The sequence below is a fragment of the Thunnus albacares genome, chromosome 24 (genome assembly GCF_914725855.1).
Source record: "Thunnus albacares chromosome 24, fThuAlb1.1, whole genome shotgun sequence".
Taxonomy (NCBI): domain Eukaryota; kingdom Metazoa; phylum Chordata; class Actinopteri; order Scombriformes; family Scombridae; genus Thunnus; species Thunnus albacares.
The window spans coordinates 8,769,633-8,791,598 of NC_058129.1; the positions used below are offsets into that span (position 1 = coordinate 8,769,633).

General features: G+C 41.4%; 1 protein-coding gene across 9 annotated transcripts in view; it reads left to right on the plus strand.

Annotated features, from left to right (window-relative positions):
* pard3ba (par-3 family cell polarity regulator beta a) overlaps positions 1 to 21,966 on the plus strand; it is a 164,951-nt gene that overhangs the window by 21,566 nt on the left and 121,419 nt on the right. For 6 of the 9 annotated variants that reach the window (XM_044345430.1, XM_044345433.1, XM_044345425.1 and 3 more), the window contains 2 exons: positions 8,655 to 8,835; positions 17,678 to 17,793. In XM_044345430.1, coding sequence (XP_044201365.1) covers positions 8,655 to 8,835; positions 17,678 to 17,793 — 297 coding nt within the window. The remainder of the gene's footprint in view (positions 1 to 8,654; positions 8,836 to 17,677; positions 17,794 to 21,966) is intronic. The other 3 variants (XM_044345431.1, XM_044345432.1, XM_044345429.1) reach the window with 1 other exon arrangement.

Below are 21,966 nucleotides of genomic sequence, written 5' to 3' on the forward strand. Positions count from 1 at the left end.
GATGACAATTCCTCTTAAGTGTGGCAATGAAATGTATACAATTGTTTGATGCTCAGAATATCCAGGTTTTGTCTTATTAGTTGTAACATTCAGGCTAGCTTATGCTTCGGATGCTCCACCTGTTGAATGTCAGGAGGTTTGAACTGGCTGCATTTTCAGTTACAGGTTTTGCGCCCCGGCTTCAGTCACACTTACTCTACAAAACATTTGGCTGCAGCTGGAAAGGTGATCCAATTATATTATCGAAATAATGCAAGGCATCTGTATGCTTCAGTCTTCACTATGGGAGCACACATGCTAAAAATCCTGAGTTCTCACAACTATTTTTCTTCCAAAAACAAAAAGAACAGATTTTGGTGAGAATTCCCAGAAAGTACTTGGATCTAAGTTTCCAGTATGGAACCCTTTCGGAAGGTGTTCAACTGTGTGAAAAGCACTTGTGATGAAGTATTCTGGTGTCTTAAGGATGTGTCGATACAGAGTCAAATCTGATTCTTCACCTACAGATATATCTATATTAAAATTAGTATAGAAATTTTATAGAAAATTGTATTTTTACTTTAAATAAGTCATAGACACAATTGTGCGTGAAAGCCTATAAAATAGTCATAAAGAAGCAATTTTGGTTTGGCACAGTTCACAAACTCTGTGTCACTGCATTACAGCTGTCTGTTATCATTACACATGATTCCCAATATTTAGTGTGCAGTATCATCCTATAGTACTTTGCATTATATCTGTGGAAAGAGATCTCAGGAAGTTTATCGTGTTTTTCTTTCTGTGTGAAACAAGTTTAGCTTAAATTTATACCTCCATATATTGAAATAGGGTTAAATATTAGCAACACCTTGCTATATATTTCATCCCATACACCACCATAAACTACAGCATCAGCAGAGTTAAGTCAACCCCTTCCTGACATCTATCAGCGTTTTCTATTTTCCTGGTCGTGATTCTTCCAGTTTGCTATTTTTACTTTGAGATCTGGGTCATCATTTTCCAAATTTGCATGAATGCAAATGCTTAGACAGCTGCAGAGGAATGTACTTTGGTGCGCTAGTGTTTAGATCAGTCTGTCAGAAGCATCAAAGAGACGTTATGTTCAATGCGGAAGTACTAGCTGCTATTTGGAACTACTGGCACCTCTTCAAATAGAAAGAAAGAAACATTTAAAAGGTTCAAGTAGTGATGTCTCTGTATATGATTCATTATTTCTAAGGAGTCCCTCACAACAGGCTCGACAAGTCGGATTGTGCATCTGTTTATTCGCTTCGGTTCATGAGTGGGAGAGTGTGTGTCTCTCTTCACATGCCTTTGTGTCTTCTTCTAATCTTATACACTGCCTGTGTGTGTGTGTGTGTGTGTGTGTGTGTGTGTGTGTGTGTGTGTGTGTGTGTGTACACGCAGGCCCAGCGCCAGGTGTGTGTGTTCCTGAGAGGTAATCCCCCACATCTGGTAGTGTGCTGTATAGATTCAGGCTGGAATAGAAGCAGGATTAGCCCTGCTCTCACCGGTAATACAACCAATTTTCTACTTGTTTAAATAACACAGGCCAAACATTCCTCTGATGGCCTCTATGGTGCCCTGGAAGTGTGTGTGTGTGTGTGTGTTGAGTATACAGTGTGTGCTCTTGAACATGGATTAGTTTTTGGTACATGCTTGACTGCATGTAAGTATATCTTTGCTTGAGGGTGTTGCATGTAGTCTTGTTTGAACTGTGTGCTTACTCCATACATACATATATCCCTTTTCATTGTGAGGGGCCCGTTAAAGGAGCAGTCTACTCTAAATCACATCACACGTCTGTATTTCTGTATTCCTGTGCAGTACTGACCAAACAGCAGTAAGGTTATGTAATTTTTTGTGTATTTCCCGCTCACCTCAATTATCCAAACTAGCAGTGGTAAATGTCAAGGTTTTTTTTTTTTTTTATCAGCACCTCAGAGTCAAAAATAAAAGTAGCGAGGACCCGATGCACTTCTATGAAATAAAGGATCTGTCTGATTCATCTCAGCAGGTGACTGTAATAACAAATAGACACTTGATGATGTCATCTCTGGGTCTGGGAACTGAGCAGTGACAGGCGTTTTTCACAATTTTTGGAATTTGTAGACCAAATGATTAATTGTAAAAAAAAAAAAAAAAAAAAAAAAAAAATATGAATGTGCAAATATTTTCCATTTCAAAACTGCAGGACAAGAGATGTCTCCTACTTCACTGGAAAGTCTCTTCACAGTGAATATAGGGTTCCTGTTTCCTCACCACACTTGTTAAAGTTTCATATTGGCTTATGATTGGCTCCAAACTAGCTGTGATGTCACAAATCATGCTCGTATGTACACGGGTTTAACTCAGACTTTCAGTGAGCACAGAGAAACTTTCCCGCTTCAGCAGATGAATGAAAACAGACTCCTAGTGTCGAACTCTGCACTCACATCATTCTGCACGGTGAAGCTCAAGCGTCCAAGTGAAGAAACGATAAGAAAAACATATTTTTGAGTGGAGGGGAACTTTAAATGATATTGAAAACAATTGTTAGTTGCAGCCCTACATTTATGCTCTTCCTCTAAAGCTAAATCTGACAGCTGCAGGTGACTTCTCTCGGTACTATCCAGAGGCGTTTTAAGGAAATGATGTAAATCATTAACTAATAAAATATAAATGATAGGCAAGCGCAGGCATAAAAAAAAGTTTTATGACAAGACTCTATCATAAAATGTCTCTTGATATGGCAATATCTGATTGGTATCTTTCATAATTTAGAGTATGACTAATTAAAATGACCTGCTAGCGCTTCTAAAAAGGCAAATAAGCGGCTTCGTCTTGTTTTAAATTGATTTTCATTTCTCATATGATGCCACAGATATCAAGAGCCAGATTTGCTCCCAGTCAGGTTGAGACTCTTCACCCCTCCGTCTCAGGGCCCTGTCAATATTCATCCCGCTTTACAACCGCGGCGGAACCCATTCTCTACACATCGCGACCGCTCTTTGTCGAACAGCATCTGATTCAAAACACGGAGGGGGGGTGAGAGGGGGGCAAACTTCTGCTGTTGTGAACTCTTGACTCACCAGAATTGTCACACCTCAGCTGCTTGAAATTCAGAGAATGGGGGGGAAAAAAAACAACAGCAGATGCACAACCGCACAGTTAGGAGCCATATGGAGGTAGTGTTTGTTTTCCCCGCACAGTTCCATCAGTTGACTGTAAACTGCAGTTGGAATCCTTTCAGCCACGGCGCGATCAGAAACGTATACATACGCTAAGTCAGATCGTCAGGTGGCGTCAGGCTTTCATTCGCTGCAGTCGAGTCAAGACACTGAGAGTGGGAGGTTTATTCTGTGCTTAAGATTTTAGCGCTTGAAAAAAAAAAGCATATGTCTAAAACAGTCTTTCTAAACCTGTACTTAAGTGAAGAAAGTGTGTGTCTGAACCAGAAGCTGTGATTTTCCACTGTGTGTCTCCATATGGTGTACTGTATATGTGTGTGTGAGAGAGAGAGAGACAGAGAGAGAAAGATGATTGGGTTACTATACTACTGTCAGGATGCTGTGCGCTCCTTCTGAATTATGCATCTCTCGTTCAAAGAAAGAATGAAGAATAGTGTGAGCGAGAGAAAACGGAGAGAAAGGGTGGGGGGGGTAGTCGTAAGATAAATGACAACAGCACAAAAGCAGAGCATCTCAATAGACTAGTACCACACACACACACACACACACACACACACACACAGCAATGCTAGACAGCGATGAGAGTGGAGAAGAAAAATGGGTTGATTAGTACGAGCGGATGAAATAGGGGAAGTGTGTATGTTTGTTTGTGAGGTTGTGTGTATGTGTGTGTGTAGCTGATGCTTATGTAAAGGCTGGAGGCTTGAGTGGTACCAGCATGCAGTAGTGTTTGACTAAAGCAAGGTGGCACTGTTTATCCTCGAACTGTGAAGTGTGTGTGTGTGTGTGTGTGTGTGTGTGTGTGTGTTTGAGATTGTATCCATATAATGTCTAAATAGTTGTGTTTTTGTGGTGTGTGTGTGTGTATTTAAAAATGGTTTCATACAGCATGTGAACATCCCTGATGGCATATATATATATATATGTGTGTGTGTGTGTGTGTGCATGCTGAACCCATCTCCTCCCCTGTGTGTTCTATACAGGAAGAGCTGTGTTTAACTAATTAATTCTTAGCAAGTACATCAATTATTTAAAAACACTCAACTGTTCCATCTGTGAGTTGCAACATGTAAACAGCATCTACAGCTGGGATTATTTCATATCCTGGCTGTTAAAAATTCAAAACTCATAAACCACGATTCCATGCGACCTCTGCGGCTGATCGGCTGTCGTGCTCTTGCAGCCCGTGAGAAAGTATTAGCAATCATAAAAATGTGTAAGTTTATTGATCACAGTAAAGAAACCCCCCCCCCCCCCCTTTGTGATCAGGAGGTCAAAGGTCAGGCTCGGTTACTGCACAGCAGCCTTGAATTCGCCCATAAAAAGCTGTTTTAATAATAAAAAGAATTGATTTAATGTGGCAGCACAGACGTGGAGATGCTTGCTACCGTTACAGTATGTAAACAAAAGGCTTCTCTCACAGCAGGCGTTTTGACTTGTCATAGTAGGAAAGGCACAGGTGTTGCTTATAAGCTTAACGATGGCTCTGTTATGTACATGTACCATCATTAATTGTATTATTTACAGTTGCGCGTTTCCTACTGTGACATGTCCAAATGTTCTCTCTGAAAAAGGCCTACTGTATTGTTGTTAGTGTATTTATGCTGCATGTTGACAATGATCATAAAGAAGCTAATACCCTGCTGGCTCCAACTCCTCACTTAGTTTACAGACATGACATGAGAGCGCTATTGATCTTCTCCTCTAAGTCTCAGAAAGAACGCGAGTAAGCATATTTCTCAAAATGTCTAAATATTCCTTTAATATTTCATAGGTGTTTTTTATAGTCAGCCAGCTCACTACTGGGACTCTTAAAAGGAACGCAGCCATCGTTAATGTTATTGATCACACCTGTGCTCGATCTGCTCTGACAAATCAAACCCTCAAAACAGTTGAGCTAAAGTCCGTCAGCCGTCTTGTACATCAAAAATAAATGTCACTTCTTCTTCTTCTTCTTCTTTAGAAGAATCCATCATATAAGAGGCAGAGATACTGATTTCAATAAACCAGAATATAAAGCAGCCATAAGACTGTAAGCATTTTTGTATTTGGATCACATCTCCCCTTGTTTTTTTATTCTTGATTTTACTATCATAACTGTCGTTATTATTCCCCCCAAACGGTTGAAATGCATTCTTGGAAATGTAGTTTAGAAGAGTGATTGAAATCCCCTCCGGCAAAGTAAAAAGTCAGTTGATGGGAAGTGGTTAAAACAAAAAAGAAAATCATCTTTCTTCATTATAGAATAATTCGAAGAATATTATATGATCTGAAATTATGTAAAAGAATTCTAGGATATGTTTGGGTGGGTGTATGCATGCCTTTCTATAAAATTGGGTAAAATAAGTATGATTTGTCTGCCGTAGGCCACATCCTGTATATTGCAACATTTTATAACTCTGAGCCTCAGGCGGTAAGTATGAGCGAAAATACCCACAGACACAGTTTATCTCTATCTCTGCTTCACGCATGGTATTGTATATGGCTTTCATGTATGTCATGATAATCGCTTTGGCTCTGCAACACACACACACACACACTCTTCTCAGCCAGTCTGGTCACGTTGGTTTCACACGCCGTGTCGTGATTTACAGACGATCATAACATGACAATATAAAGGGCTCAGTCATTTGTATTTGGCACGGGTATATCAGTATGTGTGTGTTTGCGAGTGTGTGTGTGTGTGTTATGGAAATGAGACAAAGGGGTCACATTATTCAGCAGCGGTTGACATGCAGGCTCCCCAGGTCCATATCAATATCCCCCTACGGACGCAGCGGGAAAAATAAGGTGATTTGTTTCCTAGAATACTAATCACAGTCAGGAGGGACAGAGAGAGACCTGTGTGTTTTTAAACAAACACACCGCGAAACATTCAAGGTGCTGTTCTTTATCTTGGGGCACAGGGTCCTCCAAAAGAGCACGTCGGTGATATATTTGACGGATTGAATTTCAAAAACACCGTGTGCGCCTTTTTTTGAAAAATGAGCTTTCTTTTCCCCCCCAAGTTTCCTTGTATTTCACAACATTAATGATTGTTGTGTCTGCAGGGAAAGGCCCGGCTGATGGCTTTAACATAATCTTTAATGCTTCTGTGGCAGCGCATGAAGCCGAGCTATTTCATAACCATGAGGAGGAAAATCTTACAATATTAAAGGGTCAGATCACTCAAATAATAACAACACATTTCCTCATTTACCTCTCAGGCAAGCAGGTATGTTTTGGTTTGTATCTGAGATTTCTGCCGTTTTACTTTTGGATAAGTTTTCATTGGAACTACTTTCTACTGAAGAAATAGTCCCTCTTCTGCAGATTATCTGGAGTAGCTTGTTTTCTGGAAAGAGATTTTACTGTTGAGCTTAAGTGCTATAAACATCATCATAAAATTCTGTTCATCTTCATCGTATGGGGTGGCAGGGAGACATTTGAAAGACAGATATATTCATAAAACCCTGAGAAAATACAACTAAAACTACTAGATACCAAAGGGGGGAAAGGGAGAAATCTGTTTCATTTTTATATATATATATTTGTAATTAAGGCTTCATGTAACGTTTAATTTTTCATTTAAATTATCAATCGTGTTTTTATTTGTCAGATTTTTGATGCTCTGGATTGAATTTTCAATGAGGATACCAGGCCCTTGATTGGATGTCCCTTTAAATTGAAGGGTTATGGGTTACAGAGTACATTATAGAAAGTCCCCATCAATACTGAATTACAGTGACTCCAGTTTTCAATGCTTCAACTTGTTCTAAACTGAGAAATATATGATTCATTTTGTTGATACTGTGTGTTTGATTGAGTGATGAGTGGAAGCAGCAGGGCGGCCTTCATCAGCATCACTCCCCGGCTGTGTCAGCCACAAAAACAAACTCTCCGAAAAAGCAAATCATCACCACCCTTCCGCACATTAAAAGAAGTTGCTGTTGTTGTTGTTGTTGTTGTTGTTGTTCAGAACGGATAAATCTTTCTGAGGGGAAACTGTGTCTTAGTACGTGCTCGCCGCTGCGTGCGTGCGTGCGCACATCACATTACTGCTCCGAGACGTCTTCTTTTGATTGATGCTGTCAGCGAGTTTGGAGAAAAGAGACGGAGGCTCGGGAGGGAAGGAGATAAGGAGGGAAAGAGGAAAGCAGATAAAGAAGAGAGAAAGAGCTTGAGAAGCATCCATCAAGCGGCGCAATCAGATTGTTTTCCTGGCGTTCGGTCTTTCTTTTTCTCTCTTCTCTGCATCTGCCAGACACTCAGTTCCTCATCTTTCCTTTCACTCCCTCTCTTAAATGCTCACACACGTGCACACACACACACACATATGAATGCATTAGATGAATCTCTTTGCATTGGCGTTGGCCAGGTGTCATGAGGATATTGAATCACGGGAGGTTGAGGTGAGAGGCGGCGTCACGGTGTGATGGATGATGCATATTTCGCCTTCTCCTCCTCCTCCGTGCTTATTGTTCACAGACACGTAAGCACACAGGCGCGCACACACACACACACACACACACACACAAACATCCTCCGCGCTTCTTTGTTGTTAATTGACGTCCTCCACTCGTCTGTTGTTTTTATTTCCTTCCCTCGTTCCATTGCAGTTATTGCTTTTCATTAAGTGGTCGTTTCCTTCGCCAGCAGCTTCTAATGAGAGCGTCACGCCGCCACGCGCCCATTTATCAAACCATGTACCCGCAATGGAACGATCCTGCAGTCATCACACACACACACACACACACACACACACACACACACACACACACACACACACCTCTTCCCCTTCGCTCTATCTGCCATCATGTCCCTGTCTCAATTAGGATTGTTTGTCGTCCTCCGGCCCTCCATCCCCTGTTCATTTGGCCACCCCGTCTCATTGTGGCAGCCGTGTCATTGTGTTTGACAGCTTCTCATTCTCGTGTCAGATCTCATTTGAGTGCTAATTTCATACATACGCACCTCACCTCGTCTCGCCTCGACGCGTGCGTTAACTCTTCTGAAGCGGCCTCCGCCGAATTGTTGGTCAGGTTTTCCTCCTTTGTTCAAAAAGGGAAAAAAAAAAAAAAAAAAAGTCTTTGTGTTGCTGAAGTGGCATCTGCCGGCGTGTGTTATATACGCTGTAAGAGGTTTGAGGGCGAATGAGCTGTGAATCCAGCTCTGTTTGCTCTCCTTGCACACACACACACACACACACACATCTGCACACTTGGCAGAATGAAGCAGGTTGCATCCCCACTGTTGGCAAGATAAATCACATAAAAGCCTCGCTGTGATCATGGCACAGTGGAGACACTATATAACCTAGCTGCCTGCTCGTGTGTGTGTGTGTGTGTTTGCAGCTCGTTTGTATGCCAGAAATCACATTGTTTAGACTGTCACGCTTCTTGAGGAAAGCTTGTTCCTTTCAGATTGTGTTCGCATGATGTTTAATATTCATAATATTTAGGAACACAGTGTGACTGTGTGTGTGTGTGTGTGTGTCTCTTCCAGCTGGTGGCGGTGTTCGACGATGTCCAGCGCACGAGACAGCCAGACAGTCCCAGAGACAACATGTCCAACGGCTACTCCAGTGCCGCCCCCAGCCCGGAGCCCCTCCACTACTATTCCCACCTGCAGCCCCAGGAGCCAATGAGAGGGGAGATTGAAGTCAACGAGGCCATCCTCAAAGGCAGTATGTCATCTTCATCTCATGACAAAGCATTTATCACTCCATTAGAGCTGATATTAACTTATTAGAATTCAATATTCCTCTTCTGGGTAATATGAAATATTTTGTTGTGTAGGACAACACAGATATTGCAGCTTTAAATGCAAGAAAATCTCAAAAAAACACCAGAGAAACTAAAGTAATGCTCAATCAACACTTTCACCTTTTTTTTTTTTTTGCGCGTGTGACAAATGAGACAGCAGGAGGTGTATATGTGTCTGCATGTGAGAGCAAGAGACAGTCTGAAAATACATTTGTAGAACAGCTGTGAGCTGAATTTAGTGCGTAAAGAGAGATTTTTTGGCCTGTAACTCGATGGCGTGTGAAAACAGATGCAAGCTTTGACGCAGCGTCGTCTCCTGTCGTCCTCACCTAACGTTTCCTCACTTCAGTTCGCTCTTGTTTTCATACGTAACTCACACAGAGAGCCACCGACGGCACATCTGGGTACTTATTTATATAACGGATTGACGAGACGACCGCCTACCGCTACATTAATCCACACAAATCGGTTACTAAATTAACAAAATTGTGCTTTACATTAATTATTTAATTACAAAAACAAAGGAAATAGTCGAAGCTTTGGCTGAACGACATGATGAATGCTCCTGAGATAGTAAATATCTTGATAAATTCATGTTTACCTAATTATGTTTTTTGTCATTTTACAGTCTGACCAGCGTCTCAGGCTGACATGCATGTAATGAGTGTGTGACTCTCATTATCCCAGTTAAACACATTCTGTGCCTCCTGTTGCACACTTTAAGTAACGTTGTCTTTTAGGATCTGACTGTGCTGTCAGCATGACTGTCAGCAAGTGGACAGACAGGCGAATGATGATGAAATAATTAAAAATAAAAGGTTCAAAATATCATTAGGGTGATGTCATTTCTCTCTCTGATAGGTAGAGAAAGAGTGAAATGTCAGTGTGAGAATGTGTAGTGTTTTACATTATGCAGATGTTCTAGAAACACTCCTGACAAGCTGATTTTTATTTTTTTTTAAGATGCAAAGCCTTCATCCTCTCCTCTCTCTCCCATCTCACTACCACAACTCTTTTTATTTAATTTGTTGCCAATATCCCATTTCTATCCTCCTCTTTCTCCCTCTCCTTTAAAAAAAAAAAAAAAAAAAAAAAAAAAAAAAAAAAAAAAAAAAAAAATCAAAATAAAAGTCCGCCTCCTCCTGTTCTGTTTGCCTTGCATTTGCATGTATTTGTTTGGCATTTAGCTGTTGCTTTTATCCAGAGCCATTCAACTGAACGCAGTAGTAGAAAAGCTTCAATTCCTACGGTGATGAGTCAGTTGCAGAGAGCGCGTGTAGCTGCAACAACTAATCCTTTGTCTTTACAATGATCATGTGTGATAAAAGTGCCGCAGTAAGATATATGTGTTTTCATGTGAGTATTTTCATCTTGTTTTTCCTCTGATCTGTCCTGCTCTTGTTCTATATATATATATAATACTTGAGTGATTCCTGGAGGGAAATTTTGTTTTTACTTGCAGAGTTAGGAGTCAGGGTCAACTTCAAAAAACATTTCAGGGGTAGTTAGGAGTTCAGTGATAGTGATCAAACAGGGCATATGCAGTTGCACTTGATGTATTTTCCTAGCAGTCAGTAAACAGTTACTGGGTCATGATGTATTTCTAGTGGGGAAACATCATCACAAGGCTAGGCAGTCAGAAGCCCGAGGGAGCCTATCTGCTCTGTCTAGGCTACCTTCTGTCTGCCTATAAATATATCTCACTGTAAATAATCTAGAGCACGATTTCTGCCTGTACATGTCATCTGTTTCTCTTTCACTGCCTTGTAATGAAATATTTTTTGAATGACAAGCAACAAAGTTAAAGACAAAGAAAGAAAAGATTAAATGAGCCTGCATGTGATTCAACAAGGGTCTGACTAATCACTGGGCGGCTATGTCACCCTTTCATTTCCCTCTCTCCATCTGTTGAGGAACAGTGTGACCCTCAAACACGCACACACACACACACACACACACACACACACACACACACATACACCTGCCCTTTGCCATCCCTCTGCCTGTTTTCACCCCATGCCCCATTATCTGCCCCCTCTCCTCTCCACTCAGTCATATCTTGCCTACTCTACTATTCAGCTTCAACCACCTGCCATCCAGCTCACCACCCGGCACCCTAGACCCTGACCCATCACCCCCCCGCCCCGACTTGATACCTCCTATTTACCCCCCACCCCTTCCCATCCTTCCCTACTCTCCCAGTCTCTGCATGGCTTCCGCCTCTAACTAGATTAGCACTGTAGCCTGTTAGCATGCTCAGGGTCCAGCCGAGCATGAATGGACTAATTCCAGCCCCCCCCCTTAATACACCCGCTCCACCCTGTTTTTAACCCAGTGGGACCTCTTCCTACCCCCACTCTCTAGCCCCCCCCCCTCATCCTGCTCTCCAGCCCTGTTGAACCCTGACTAACTTAGTTATGATGTGACCCTGTGACGCCCCTCATATAGAGCCAGACTGATGCAATAAGGCTGCTTTTGTCATCGGGACACGCACGCACACACACACACACACACACACATACACACATGTGATGACAAAAGAACCCCAGCATGCAAGTTAAACAACTCAACACACCCAAAACTAGTCATCCATCCACTGCGGGAAGGTCTCGAGGGGGGGAAGTGTGTGTCTGCGTGTGTTTTCTCTGCCTTTTTGCTGTAAAAAGATTGGTTGTTTAACCGGGTGTTACATCACATCTAGTATGCGGATTATTCGGGGTAACATCACTTCTCGAGTCTGTGACAAAGTGATGGGAAGGAGACAGTCAGACCTGGTAGAGAGATGTGCAATGCACAAGATTTTAAGATTTTGTAGTGTCAAAATTTTAAGACACTTTTGGCAGCTGTGTAGGTTTATTTTTCAAGACTTCTCGCAATTAGCCTTTATTTATTAGCTTTCATTCAGTACATTTACATGCAATCATGGAACTATTTTTATCTTAACAACATCATTGAACTAGGGTTGCAACCATTCATTATTCTCTAATCTAACTAATTAGTTGTTTGGTCTATAAAATGTCAGAAAATTGTCAATCACTGTCGCAGCTCTAGATTGAACCCTACTTCTTCTCAGTCTAACCAGTTATACATATAATATTTGAATCAGCGCAACTTACTTGTCTCAGCAACAGCAGTTTTTTCCATTGTCATCAACCGAGGCACATTTGTGATTTTAAACTATACTGATAAAACTGACTTGGCACGTGAAGCACATACTAAATGTGTCATTACGACAGTAGGAGTAGTATCTAGAATAGTCAAGGTTCAGTAGCCAAGGTTTCCCCATCCAGGAAGTAAATGTGATGATTTTCTGAAGAGTTGATGCATGTCACCTCTGGGAGATAGGGAAAGGATGTTTCTTGACAGGTGTCAACCTGTGATGAAGCTCGTCAAGACTTTGCTAGTGTGCAGGATTATTGTATATAGAAAAGCAATGAATGCAAAACAACACTAGATAAAGGCAATACTGGCTGGATTATTGTACCTCAGCTGTCATATACTGTGTATAAACACTTTAACTTGGTTATCAAAGTGAAATTAAGGTCAAAATCAGAGTAAACATAACTTTATTAATGTGTCATGTGTAAAACTTCTGCTAATGTGCCAACAAACAAAAGTGAGTTCCCCGGAGGCGGTGAGGCTGGAGGGGATAATAAGATGTGTCACATAGGCTACAACGCATCCTTCCTGACATCTGTCAACAAATAATGTTAACTGAGGTTACTGGGAAAATTTGGTTACTGCAAACGATGTGAATGCTTAAATCACACTATGACCATAACCTGATTTTTCCCAATAATCTGGTTATAGTGTGCATGTAATCGCGCTGAGTGGTGGTGGACAGGACAAGAAGTAATTCAGCAATCAGTCAGGCATCAAAGTGTTTGTGTGTCAGGTTGGGCCAGTTGTTTGAACAGGGTGATTGGACTTCACACTGCCCCAGTGGGATGATTAGACCTGCATTGATCCGCTGCTACATGGACATACACATACACACACACACACACACACACTTCTAGGAAGAGAGTCCTTATCACATCATCCCATGAGCAGCCTGAGCCTGGCTGCTGTATCGATTGCCAGAGAAACAAGACCACCCTGGTGGCTACACACACACACACACACACACACACACACACACAAATATAAATATACACAGAAGCGGTGTCAGTGTTCATAATAAACGTACACACGCATGCTTGCACGTGCAAACTCAAAGGCAAACAAATGCTCACACACTGATTAATGTGTGTACTTAGACACACACACACACACACACACACACACACACAGTCAAAGACAGTCAGACAGAAACATGATGCATCCTTGTTTTCATCCTGCCCTGGCAGTGAACTAGCACTGCAGCTTTACAGGACTTTCTCAGAACTGAAAACAAGAGGAAATTCTCAAAATAAACCTCTGTGTTCCCAGAATTGCATAAGCAACCTCGTTAGGCAGAGAGCCGCAGATGGAGAGTCGGAGGCAGATAAACACAGAACTGGCAAAGTTCACAAGGCCTCTTCAGGTCTCTCCAATTACACAAATCTCAGCGGAAAGATAAGGGATGAACATAACTTGGGTGTGTTTCAAAGTGTTAGCATTTGTTTTTTTGGCCTGTTAAGTGGTCACAGAGATGAGTTTGGTGGGTGGGGTCTATTTTAAAGTTGCAGAGTACCTTGTGGCTTTGGGGCGCACGGTTCTGTCAAATTAGCAAACCTAAAATACATCCAGAGCTTTAGTGCTTCCACCCCTTTTGGCAGGAGAGTGCATGTTCAAGTCAGAAAATGTCTGTGATCTTAAAATATATATAAAAAAAAATTGCGAGTAGAGTGCATGAATGAATTTTAGTTCCTGAGGGCTACAGATGCCACGCTGCTTTAAGACTGACTTTTACACTGAGTCAGTATTTTTATCATTTAATCAAATGAGAGACCTCTTTTTAGATCAGAAACAGTTTAGTTTTTGCAAAAAGCCAATTATTTAAAGTAAATGATTTCTTCTCTAGTTATGTAATAATTAATTTTTAAGGATCTGAAAATGTAAGGTAGGTTTTATTGCACGCAATCTGGTCTATTCCATCACCGGTTCTTATAAAAGTGTAACTTTACCAGATATATGAAGAAACTCATGGGTGAAGCCTGACTTAGATCAGTGTGGAAGAGAGGTGCTGACACATTAGCAGTCGCTCGCTTTATTTATGATTTAGTTGGGCGTCTTTTTATTGCCTTGGCAGAGTAGCGGAGGATTATTCATCAGGTCTCTAAATCTAGATGTCACCAAGTCAGTTTGATGAGGTTGTATACTGATATACGCTGCTATTGTTTAGGCATGTAAACAACCGAGCAGCTTAAGTCCGTTTCTAACAAACCAGTCACCTTTGATTAGTAATTCCTCCGAGGCAATCTTGTTTATGACCGTCCAAACGGCAGTTGACCTAAGAGAGTTAAAACTGTCACTCTCATCAATATCCGCGACCCCAGTGACACGGATTGACCCGCTGGAAGTCACCGCAGGTCAGAGGTCAATGCTAGTGACCCTCAGGTTCCTTCACATGGCTGGAACAGGCGGCCGATGCTCTAAGTGGTGGGAGGATTGATGGAGGCAGATTTGACTGCGATGGATAAATGGAGGAGGATTTATGGGGCTGAGCGCTGGGTAATGGACCCTGACTGTGACCATGGAGCGGCCTTGGTCACTTCACAAAGTCGCATAATTGACATTGTGGTGAAGTATAAGTGTGTGTGTGTGGTGTCATGTGTGAGGTTTCGTAGTGATGCAGCCTATTTGTAGAGCTCATTTAGAAAATCCATTACAGCCACTTTGGAAATAAGTCGTTTCTTACAGTTCATCATTCAGAAGCTGTAAAATCTAGAGGATCCATTCTTTTAAAGTGCTGTTATTTAGTCCAGCTGTCCTCGCAGTTTGATTTAATGTTTTGCAGTTTATCACTCTGTAAGAGGAGGTGCCAACTTTTTTCCCCACTTGCTGGGTCTCTCACTTTCTATTCACTTCTTTAGTATTTTGTTCAGCAGGCCTGCTTCGAAACACATTTTGTTTGAGTGTTAGCCGTCACCTTTTTAAAACCTGAAACATGCTCTCTCTTCAGTGTACATGTTTGCGTGTATTTTTATCTGCGCTCACTTTCCTTGAATGTACCAGACAGGTGGGTATGGGAGGGTAAAAACCATCCATTAAGTTTTATTGCTTTCTGAACATGGCCTTTCTAAACTTGTAAACTTTACCATGTGCTGCTCTTGGACAATGTGAAGAAGTAAAAATAGCGCTCTCTGAAGTTGTACAATTTGAACGAAAGCAATAGTATACAAATACAATGTTTAGCTTAAAACACTTAAAAATCTTAAAGTAACCTCATAAACCTCACAGCATCTTAAGTGGTGACGCAAACTGAAACATTTAAAGGTGCAGTATGTAGGATTTAGTGGCATCCAGCAGTGAGGTTGCAAATTGCAACCCGATGAATACCCCTCCCCTCAGCCTCCCCCTCCAAGCATGTAGAAGGACCCTACGGTGGCTGAGAACTGTGAAAGGCCCTCTCTAGAGCCAGCGTTTGGTTTGTCCCTTCTGGGCTACGGTAGAAACATGGCGGTGCAACATGGCCGCCTCCGTGGAAGAGGACCCGCTCCCAATAACACAACACAACAATTCTTATTTTCAGGTGATTATACACTCATTGAAACATACTTATGGATATTATATTATGTTTCTGCCAAGTCTGTTCAGCTAGATGCCACTAAATTCTACACACTGCGCCTTTAAGTAGCAACATATTCAACATTCTTTTCAAATTTTATGTTGTGTGCTACCTTAACATTTTGCTACTCATTTGCAACTCCATTTCTTTGTTATTTTCCTCCAAATCTATTTTTTTTTTCTCTTAACTCTGTATGTTTGTGGTTTGAATTTGAGTGGTAAAGACTTAGAAGATTTATGCGCTCCAATTGAAACATTTTCAACTGCTGCGGACATGTCTTCGCCTCAGTCGGCGCTGCCTTGGGCAAATTTGCGTCTTTTTATGTATTCTTGCTGCCTCTGCAATTCACTTAACACAGGGACCCATTTTATAACATTGAATATATCTGCAGATAGTATTTGACCTATTTTAGATGCACATAAGATTAATGGTTAATCGAATGCAGAAAACAGAAGCCATTTATACTTTGGAGAGCTGCCTGATGTATTTTTCTGATGTCTGCTATTTTTTTTTCTGGATGTTTGCGTTAAATCAAAGCACATTTCATTACCGCAAATCATATTGTTTTTCTGTGTGGTTTCTGCTTAACATTTCTACATGAATTCTGCTTCTCTAAATCACATCAGGCCACTTTTCTGTTGATTTCCTCCAATAAAGCAAAGAGAAAAATCAGTAACTGAATACAAGAGAAATTTAAAAGAAGCAAACATTTTGAAACATTTTATGCTTTTCAACACCTTTTGAAATCCCCTCACATCAGTGATAGTGAGTCAGCATTGTGCTGGGAAGGTAGGGGGAGAAAAAAAAAAGTGTGAAACAAAGACAGATGGAGGGTGAGACTGGGACTGGTGACAATAATTTATTGTAATTAATGCAAATTATTAGACAAACATGAACACAACATTGGATGAGCGAACATGTGGAGATTGTTTGAGGCAGAAAGGATATTTGTGGGGATGGTTGGAATGATCATTTTTCATCTGTCTACAATCACAAACCGCAAACACACACCGTGACCCTTGCCAATTCCTTCTTTCCTACTTGTTCTCCTCCTTTGCTCTCTCTATTCCGACCACGTTAGACCAGGACCCTGTCACTGACCCTCCAAAGAGAGATTGATTACAGGAAAGGAGAGAATTTTGTTTGCCTCCCCTTTCTGCGTCTCTCAGTTTTCTTGCTTGGCGCTCCCCTCCCTCCTCCTGTGTCAATATCTTTCGGCTCTCTCCTTCTCTTTTTGTTTATCTCACACTTTCTCCTTTTTTCTCTCCCCTGTCTTTATTTTCTCCTCTGTCGAGTCAAATTTGAAAACACCCCGGTACGGGTTTTACATCCACAAATACCCTGTCTGCTCCCTCTGGGGTGGATATTAAAAGCAAGAGGCAGCACAAAGGTCCAAATTAGATTCTTTTGAATTGTTTTATTGTGGATTCAGACCTGCCCATGTTACCTCTCCCTCTCCCAGCTCCTTTGGGCTGCGGGGAAGGGTTGTGGTAAGTGTGTGTGTGTTTGGGGGGGGGTGTGTAGGCAACAGCTGGTCGTATGAAAATGTACACTGTGGGTGGGTGTGGGGTTTGGGCGTTTTTGCTGGAAGGATGGGGAGGTGGTTGATCAACTCTCAGGATCTGAGAGTCATTCTAAAACCAATGTAAGCCTCTCAGGTTCAGGATTACAATGTCTTAAATATACATTTCCCTCATCATGCAGTGATGAATCAGCATTTTTTTTTTTTTTTTTTTTTTTTGAGCTACCAGGGATTCGTTGAACCCTTTGAACCTCCCTGATGCTCATTTCAATAAAAGGCAGTCCAGCTGCTTGATGTGGAAGTTGCCAAAAGAAAAAAGAAAACAGTCTTCCCTCTTTTCTCTCCACCTTCTCCCGTGATCTTTACTGTGTTTGGAGTTTAAGAAATCAAATACAATATGATTTCTTTGCGAAGTGTAGCAAATAAAAGAAATTACACTGTCATACCAGCAAATTATGCAAGTGAACAACTGACTGACATCACCTCTCTCTCTCCTTTTCTCTCTGTCTCCAACTCTTTCTCTTCCCAGACACACCTCTGTTAGTGAGAAGCAGCAGTGACTCAGCTTTGGCCCCGCCCTTTGAGGTTACAGCCACGCCCCCACCCGATGACCATGGCAACGGGTCTCCTGAACCGGTGAGCATTGTAAGTGTTTCATAAATATTGGATTTTCATCAGATAAGGATGCCAGTAATGTACATCAGACATTTTCTACGCCAATTTGTTGTTTGAAAAATTGATTTCCTCCCCAGTTTCATTGCTTTTAGACATAAAGAGGCTTATTTTTCTAGCAAAAATCTGACTTAAACGCTCAAATTTTCCAGTGAGTGAACTTGTCCCATTCAAAAAGTTGCTCAGGAGAAGCAAAATGTCTTAACTGAAGCAATAAAAGGAAAAAAAGAGTTGAAAAATGTAAAAGAAAGTAAATAAATAACTAATGGAGAGATGAACAAATTACATTTCCCATTATACTCCTGGTGTGTGCCATTCCCTTTGAAGACAAAGAGAGAAAACCATTCCTCTTGTGGTCCAGCTCCACGCCCCAGGCTTTACTTTCAAAGGGTCGGCTTTTCAAGTGCTCTCCGTCTTTTCGAAACAGGCCGCCATTAAGGAGGACTTTGTTTGCTGCATTTTCTCATCCCTCTATGGGTGACTGTGTATGTGTGCGTGCGTGCGTGCGTGCGTGCGTGTGTGTGTGTGTGTGTGTGTGGTGGATGGAGGCTGTGTGAGGTCACACTACTCTGTGTATTTGTGTGAGGGGAAACTCAGGTACGGAGAGGGACTCCTGTTGTTTACCCCTGCTGTGTTCGGCACAGCGGTGACTAAGCAGAACTCAGGCATCAGCGGGCGGCGAGTAAACACGATGACGAAGCTCATATTTCTTGTCCAAAAAACGTCAGACCTCATCCCCTTCAAACCGCACGACCCGGCCAGAGTGAATAGGCTCATTATAGATGATTTAAAAGATCCACTTACAATAACCCACATCTCTCAGCTGCCTGACAGATGAGGCCCGAACCTCAGACCTCATCAGCCTCATTTAAACCCAGTTTTGCTCTGTAGCTCACTGGTAAATGTTGCTACAGTACCTCATTGTTTTTGTCTTTTTACAGTAATTTCTGCTTAATTAGATGGTGAATAAACCTAAACCACAGTGTTTATCATCTTTTTTTCACAATGAAATGAACTTTCTTTATGCTGCTGTACCAGTTTTAGCCTCGTTAGCGACGTGTCTCTGTGAATGGCACAGTCAGTCAGTTGGTTGGTCCAGACTCAAATATCTCAGCAACTATTGGATGGATTACTATGAAATTTTATACAGACTTTCATCGTCCCTACAGGATAAATCTCAATGATTTTGGTGATCCTGTGACTTTTCCCAGTAGTGTTAGCATGAGGTTGAAATTTGTGGTTTTGAGTGAACTGTCAACAACTACTGGATGGATTGGTGTTAAATTTGGTGCAGCCATTTATTTTCACTATAATCACTTTGGCGATATCCTGATATTTAATTTAGCATCACCATCAGGTCAGATTTTTGATTTGTCCATTTCTTTGGTTTTTGATCGAATACCTGCGAAACATTACATCAGCCTCATCTCTATGTGTGTTCAATGCTGATTAGCTGATGCTAGCATACTAATAGACTAATTAAGATGGTGAACATAGTTAACATTATACTTACTAAACATAAGCATGTTAGCATTATCATTGTGAGCATGTTAGAATGCTTACGTTAGCATTTAGCTCAAGTACAACCTCACAGAGCCGGTAATTTGGCTTTAAACTCTTAATCTTGTTAATTCATTAGTAAAGAAAATGGTTAGTAGTTCATGCAATTGCACCTCGGATGTCATTTTTTTAATGACAGCCCTTTAGTTGAAGGAATACATGTGCCTTTACTTGTTGGGAAAACTCTCCATCCTACTGATCAACTGGATAATATAAAATAGCCATCCAACTGATTTGAAAAGGTGCAGGCAGCAATATTGACTTCATAGGTGACAATTGTTTGTTTACAAGTAATCTAATCTGAGAAATCTGATCAAGACTGTTTGGACTGTATAACCTACATACTGTATGACACATATGAGAACAAAGAATCTTTGTAGCCTTGTAGTGTGTGTGTGTGTGTGTGTGTGTGTGTCCGTTCCTCTGTCTGTGTGTATGTGTGTGTAAGACTAGGAAGTCACAGCTCTCGGGGCATATTGAGTCCTGGGCCTGATGGACTTCCATAGATCAATACACTTATCACTTCGTTCTCACTCATCCTCACTGTACTGCTCCTCTGCAAACCCCCCTTATCTCCATACATTCATTCACTCGCGCACACACACTTAAAAGTAACACACACACACACACGTGTCCTTTTTTGTCTTGGAGGAGGTATTGAAAGCTAGATAAAGTGTAATTAAGGCTGATACAGTGATAAATATGCGCCCTGCCCCTTTAATTGATTTTACCGCCTGCTTTGGTGAAGGCCAAGGTTGGCCCACTTCTTCTCTGCTTTTGATTCACATTTATTCTATGCACATACCTCTCCTAGTCTTTCTTTCTCTCTTTATCAGAAGAGCTAATGAAAGTTGCAAAAGGCTGAGCAGTGCTAAACATGCAGTCGGCCCTTTAATTGATTTGGACTCCCAGCCATTTTTGAAGCTAATAAATGAGACATTTAATGCTACCCGCTAACTGCAGTAGCTGCTGAATTCTTTTTCTCTCGTTCCTCTTAATCCCATCACTCTCCTTTTTTTTCCTCGTTACGTTTCCTCTCTTTTCTCTCCCGCTCCCTCGCTCTGCCTCCCACATTTTTTGGCTGATTTTCAACACCTCGAGGTGCAGTGATGCAATACATGTTAACACAGCAGAAAGTCGGACTTTAATATGTTACACTCTGTCCCGTGTTAATGTATCCTTCAGTTGCGATGTAAAAAGCTGACACCTTAACTAACTGAATTAAATTGTGCTGTTTTTCTGTGTGTGTGTGCAGTGTGTTTGTTGTTAGTAGTTCAAAGTATCTGTGTGTCTGTTCCTCGAGGGTTGCACCGCATTTGTGTGTATGTAAGTTTGTGTTTTCTACAAGAACGTAGGTGAAAGTGTGTGAGCGCAGCAGTCAGCTGACGTGATGGATATGACGAAGGGTCAAAGAGCACCAGCTAGTGCACCGAAGCTGTGATCCTGCAGTGAATATACATACACACACATACACACTATTTTTCAGCCGCCTGACGTGTAACAGATGACTACAGCACTCCGAGGAAATACACAAAAGAGACGCACACCTCATTACTCATCCGTCTGACAACAACCACACACACTCAAAACACCTCATCTCTCATATATCTGCACACCGCCCCGTCACTCACACATACCTCAGACTGCACGCAGCACCCAAAAAACACACGGATGGAAGTGTGCAACGCAATAACAGAGCAGAGAACATGTTAGTTGTGCTTAAACAGGTTTTCAAACAGGTTTCACAAACGATTTGAGCGTTGACCACAAAGCATGCCGCATTCAAATCACAGTGCGAGGAAATAGATTGTAAAATAAAACAACTTCAAATTGTGTTTCAAATTAAAATGCGCTCAATTTCACTGGAAAACTGCAGTCGAAACATTTGAAACAGCTTACATATCTCCAAATTTTGATTCTTAGGAGCTTTTGTGATGTACTCATATGGGAGTTACAGTTTAAATTGAAGCACTAAAAGAAGTTCAAGTGGCAGCTGAAAGTGTTGATAGGAGTTAAAGTGTAAGCACTGAAAAGTCATTTGAGGTCTCCGCTGCCTCACGTCTGTGGTAAACTAGCCGGTGAGTCCTCAGATATGTCGTCTTTTCGATGTTGTGATTATCTGATTAGCTGGCTTTGCTCACTACTTCTCCATTTTTATTTAGTAGCTTAGTTTACTGAGCTGCGATAGGTCGAGCTGATAGTGAAGTTTAAGAACATCCTCTGCTAGATCACAAGGTAAACCACTTCAAACGGTCTGTCGTGCTTATAGACTGTACATCCTGAGATCAAACAGGTCATTATAGTTTGAATATTTAATTTTTTTCTCCGTGTTTGAACGAAAGTTGGAATTTTCAAATAAGTGACGCTGATAACGGGAGTCGTGAGTGTCAGCAGATTAATAAGTGCTGACAGAAGATATTGTCAGTTCAAGTGCGAGTTCAAGTGTAAGGACTGACAAGAGCTGAAGTGTCAATTGATGTGTAAGCACAAGTTGGAGTAAAGTGTCAGTTGAACCAGTAGTAGTAGTCTGGTAGGGATGAATATTGTTGTTGTTTTTATGCTTTACTTTTGTCTATACCTCACCTT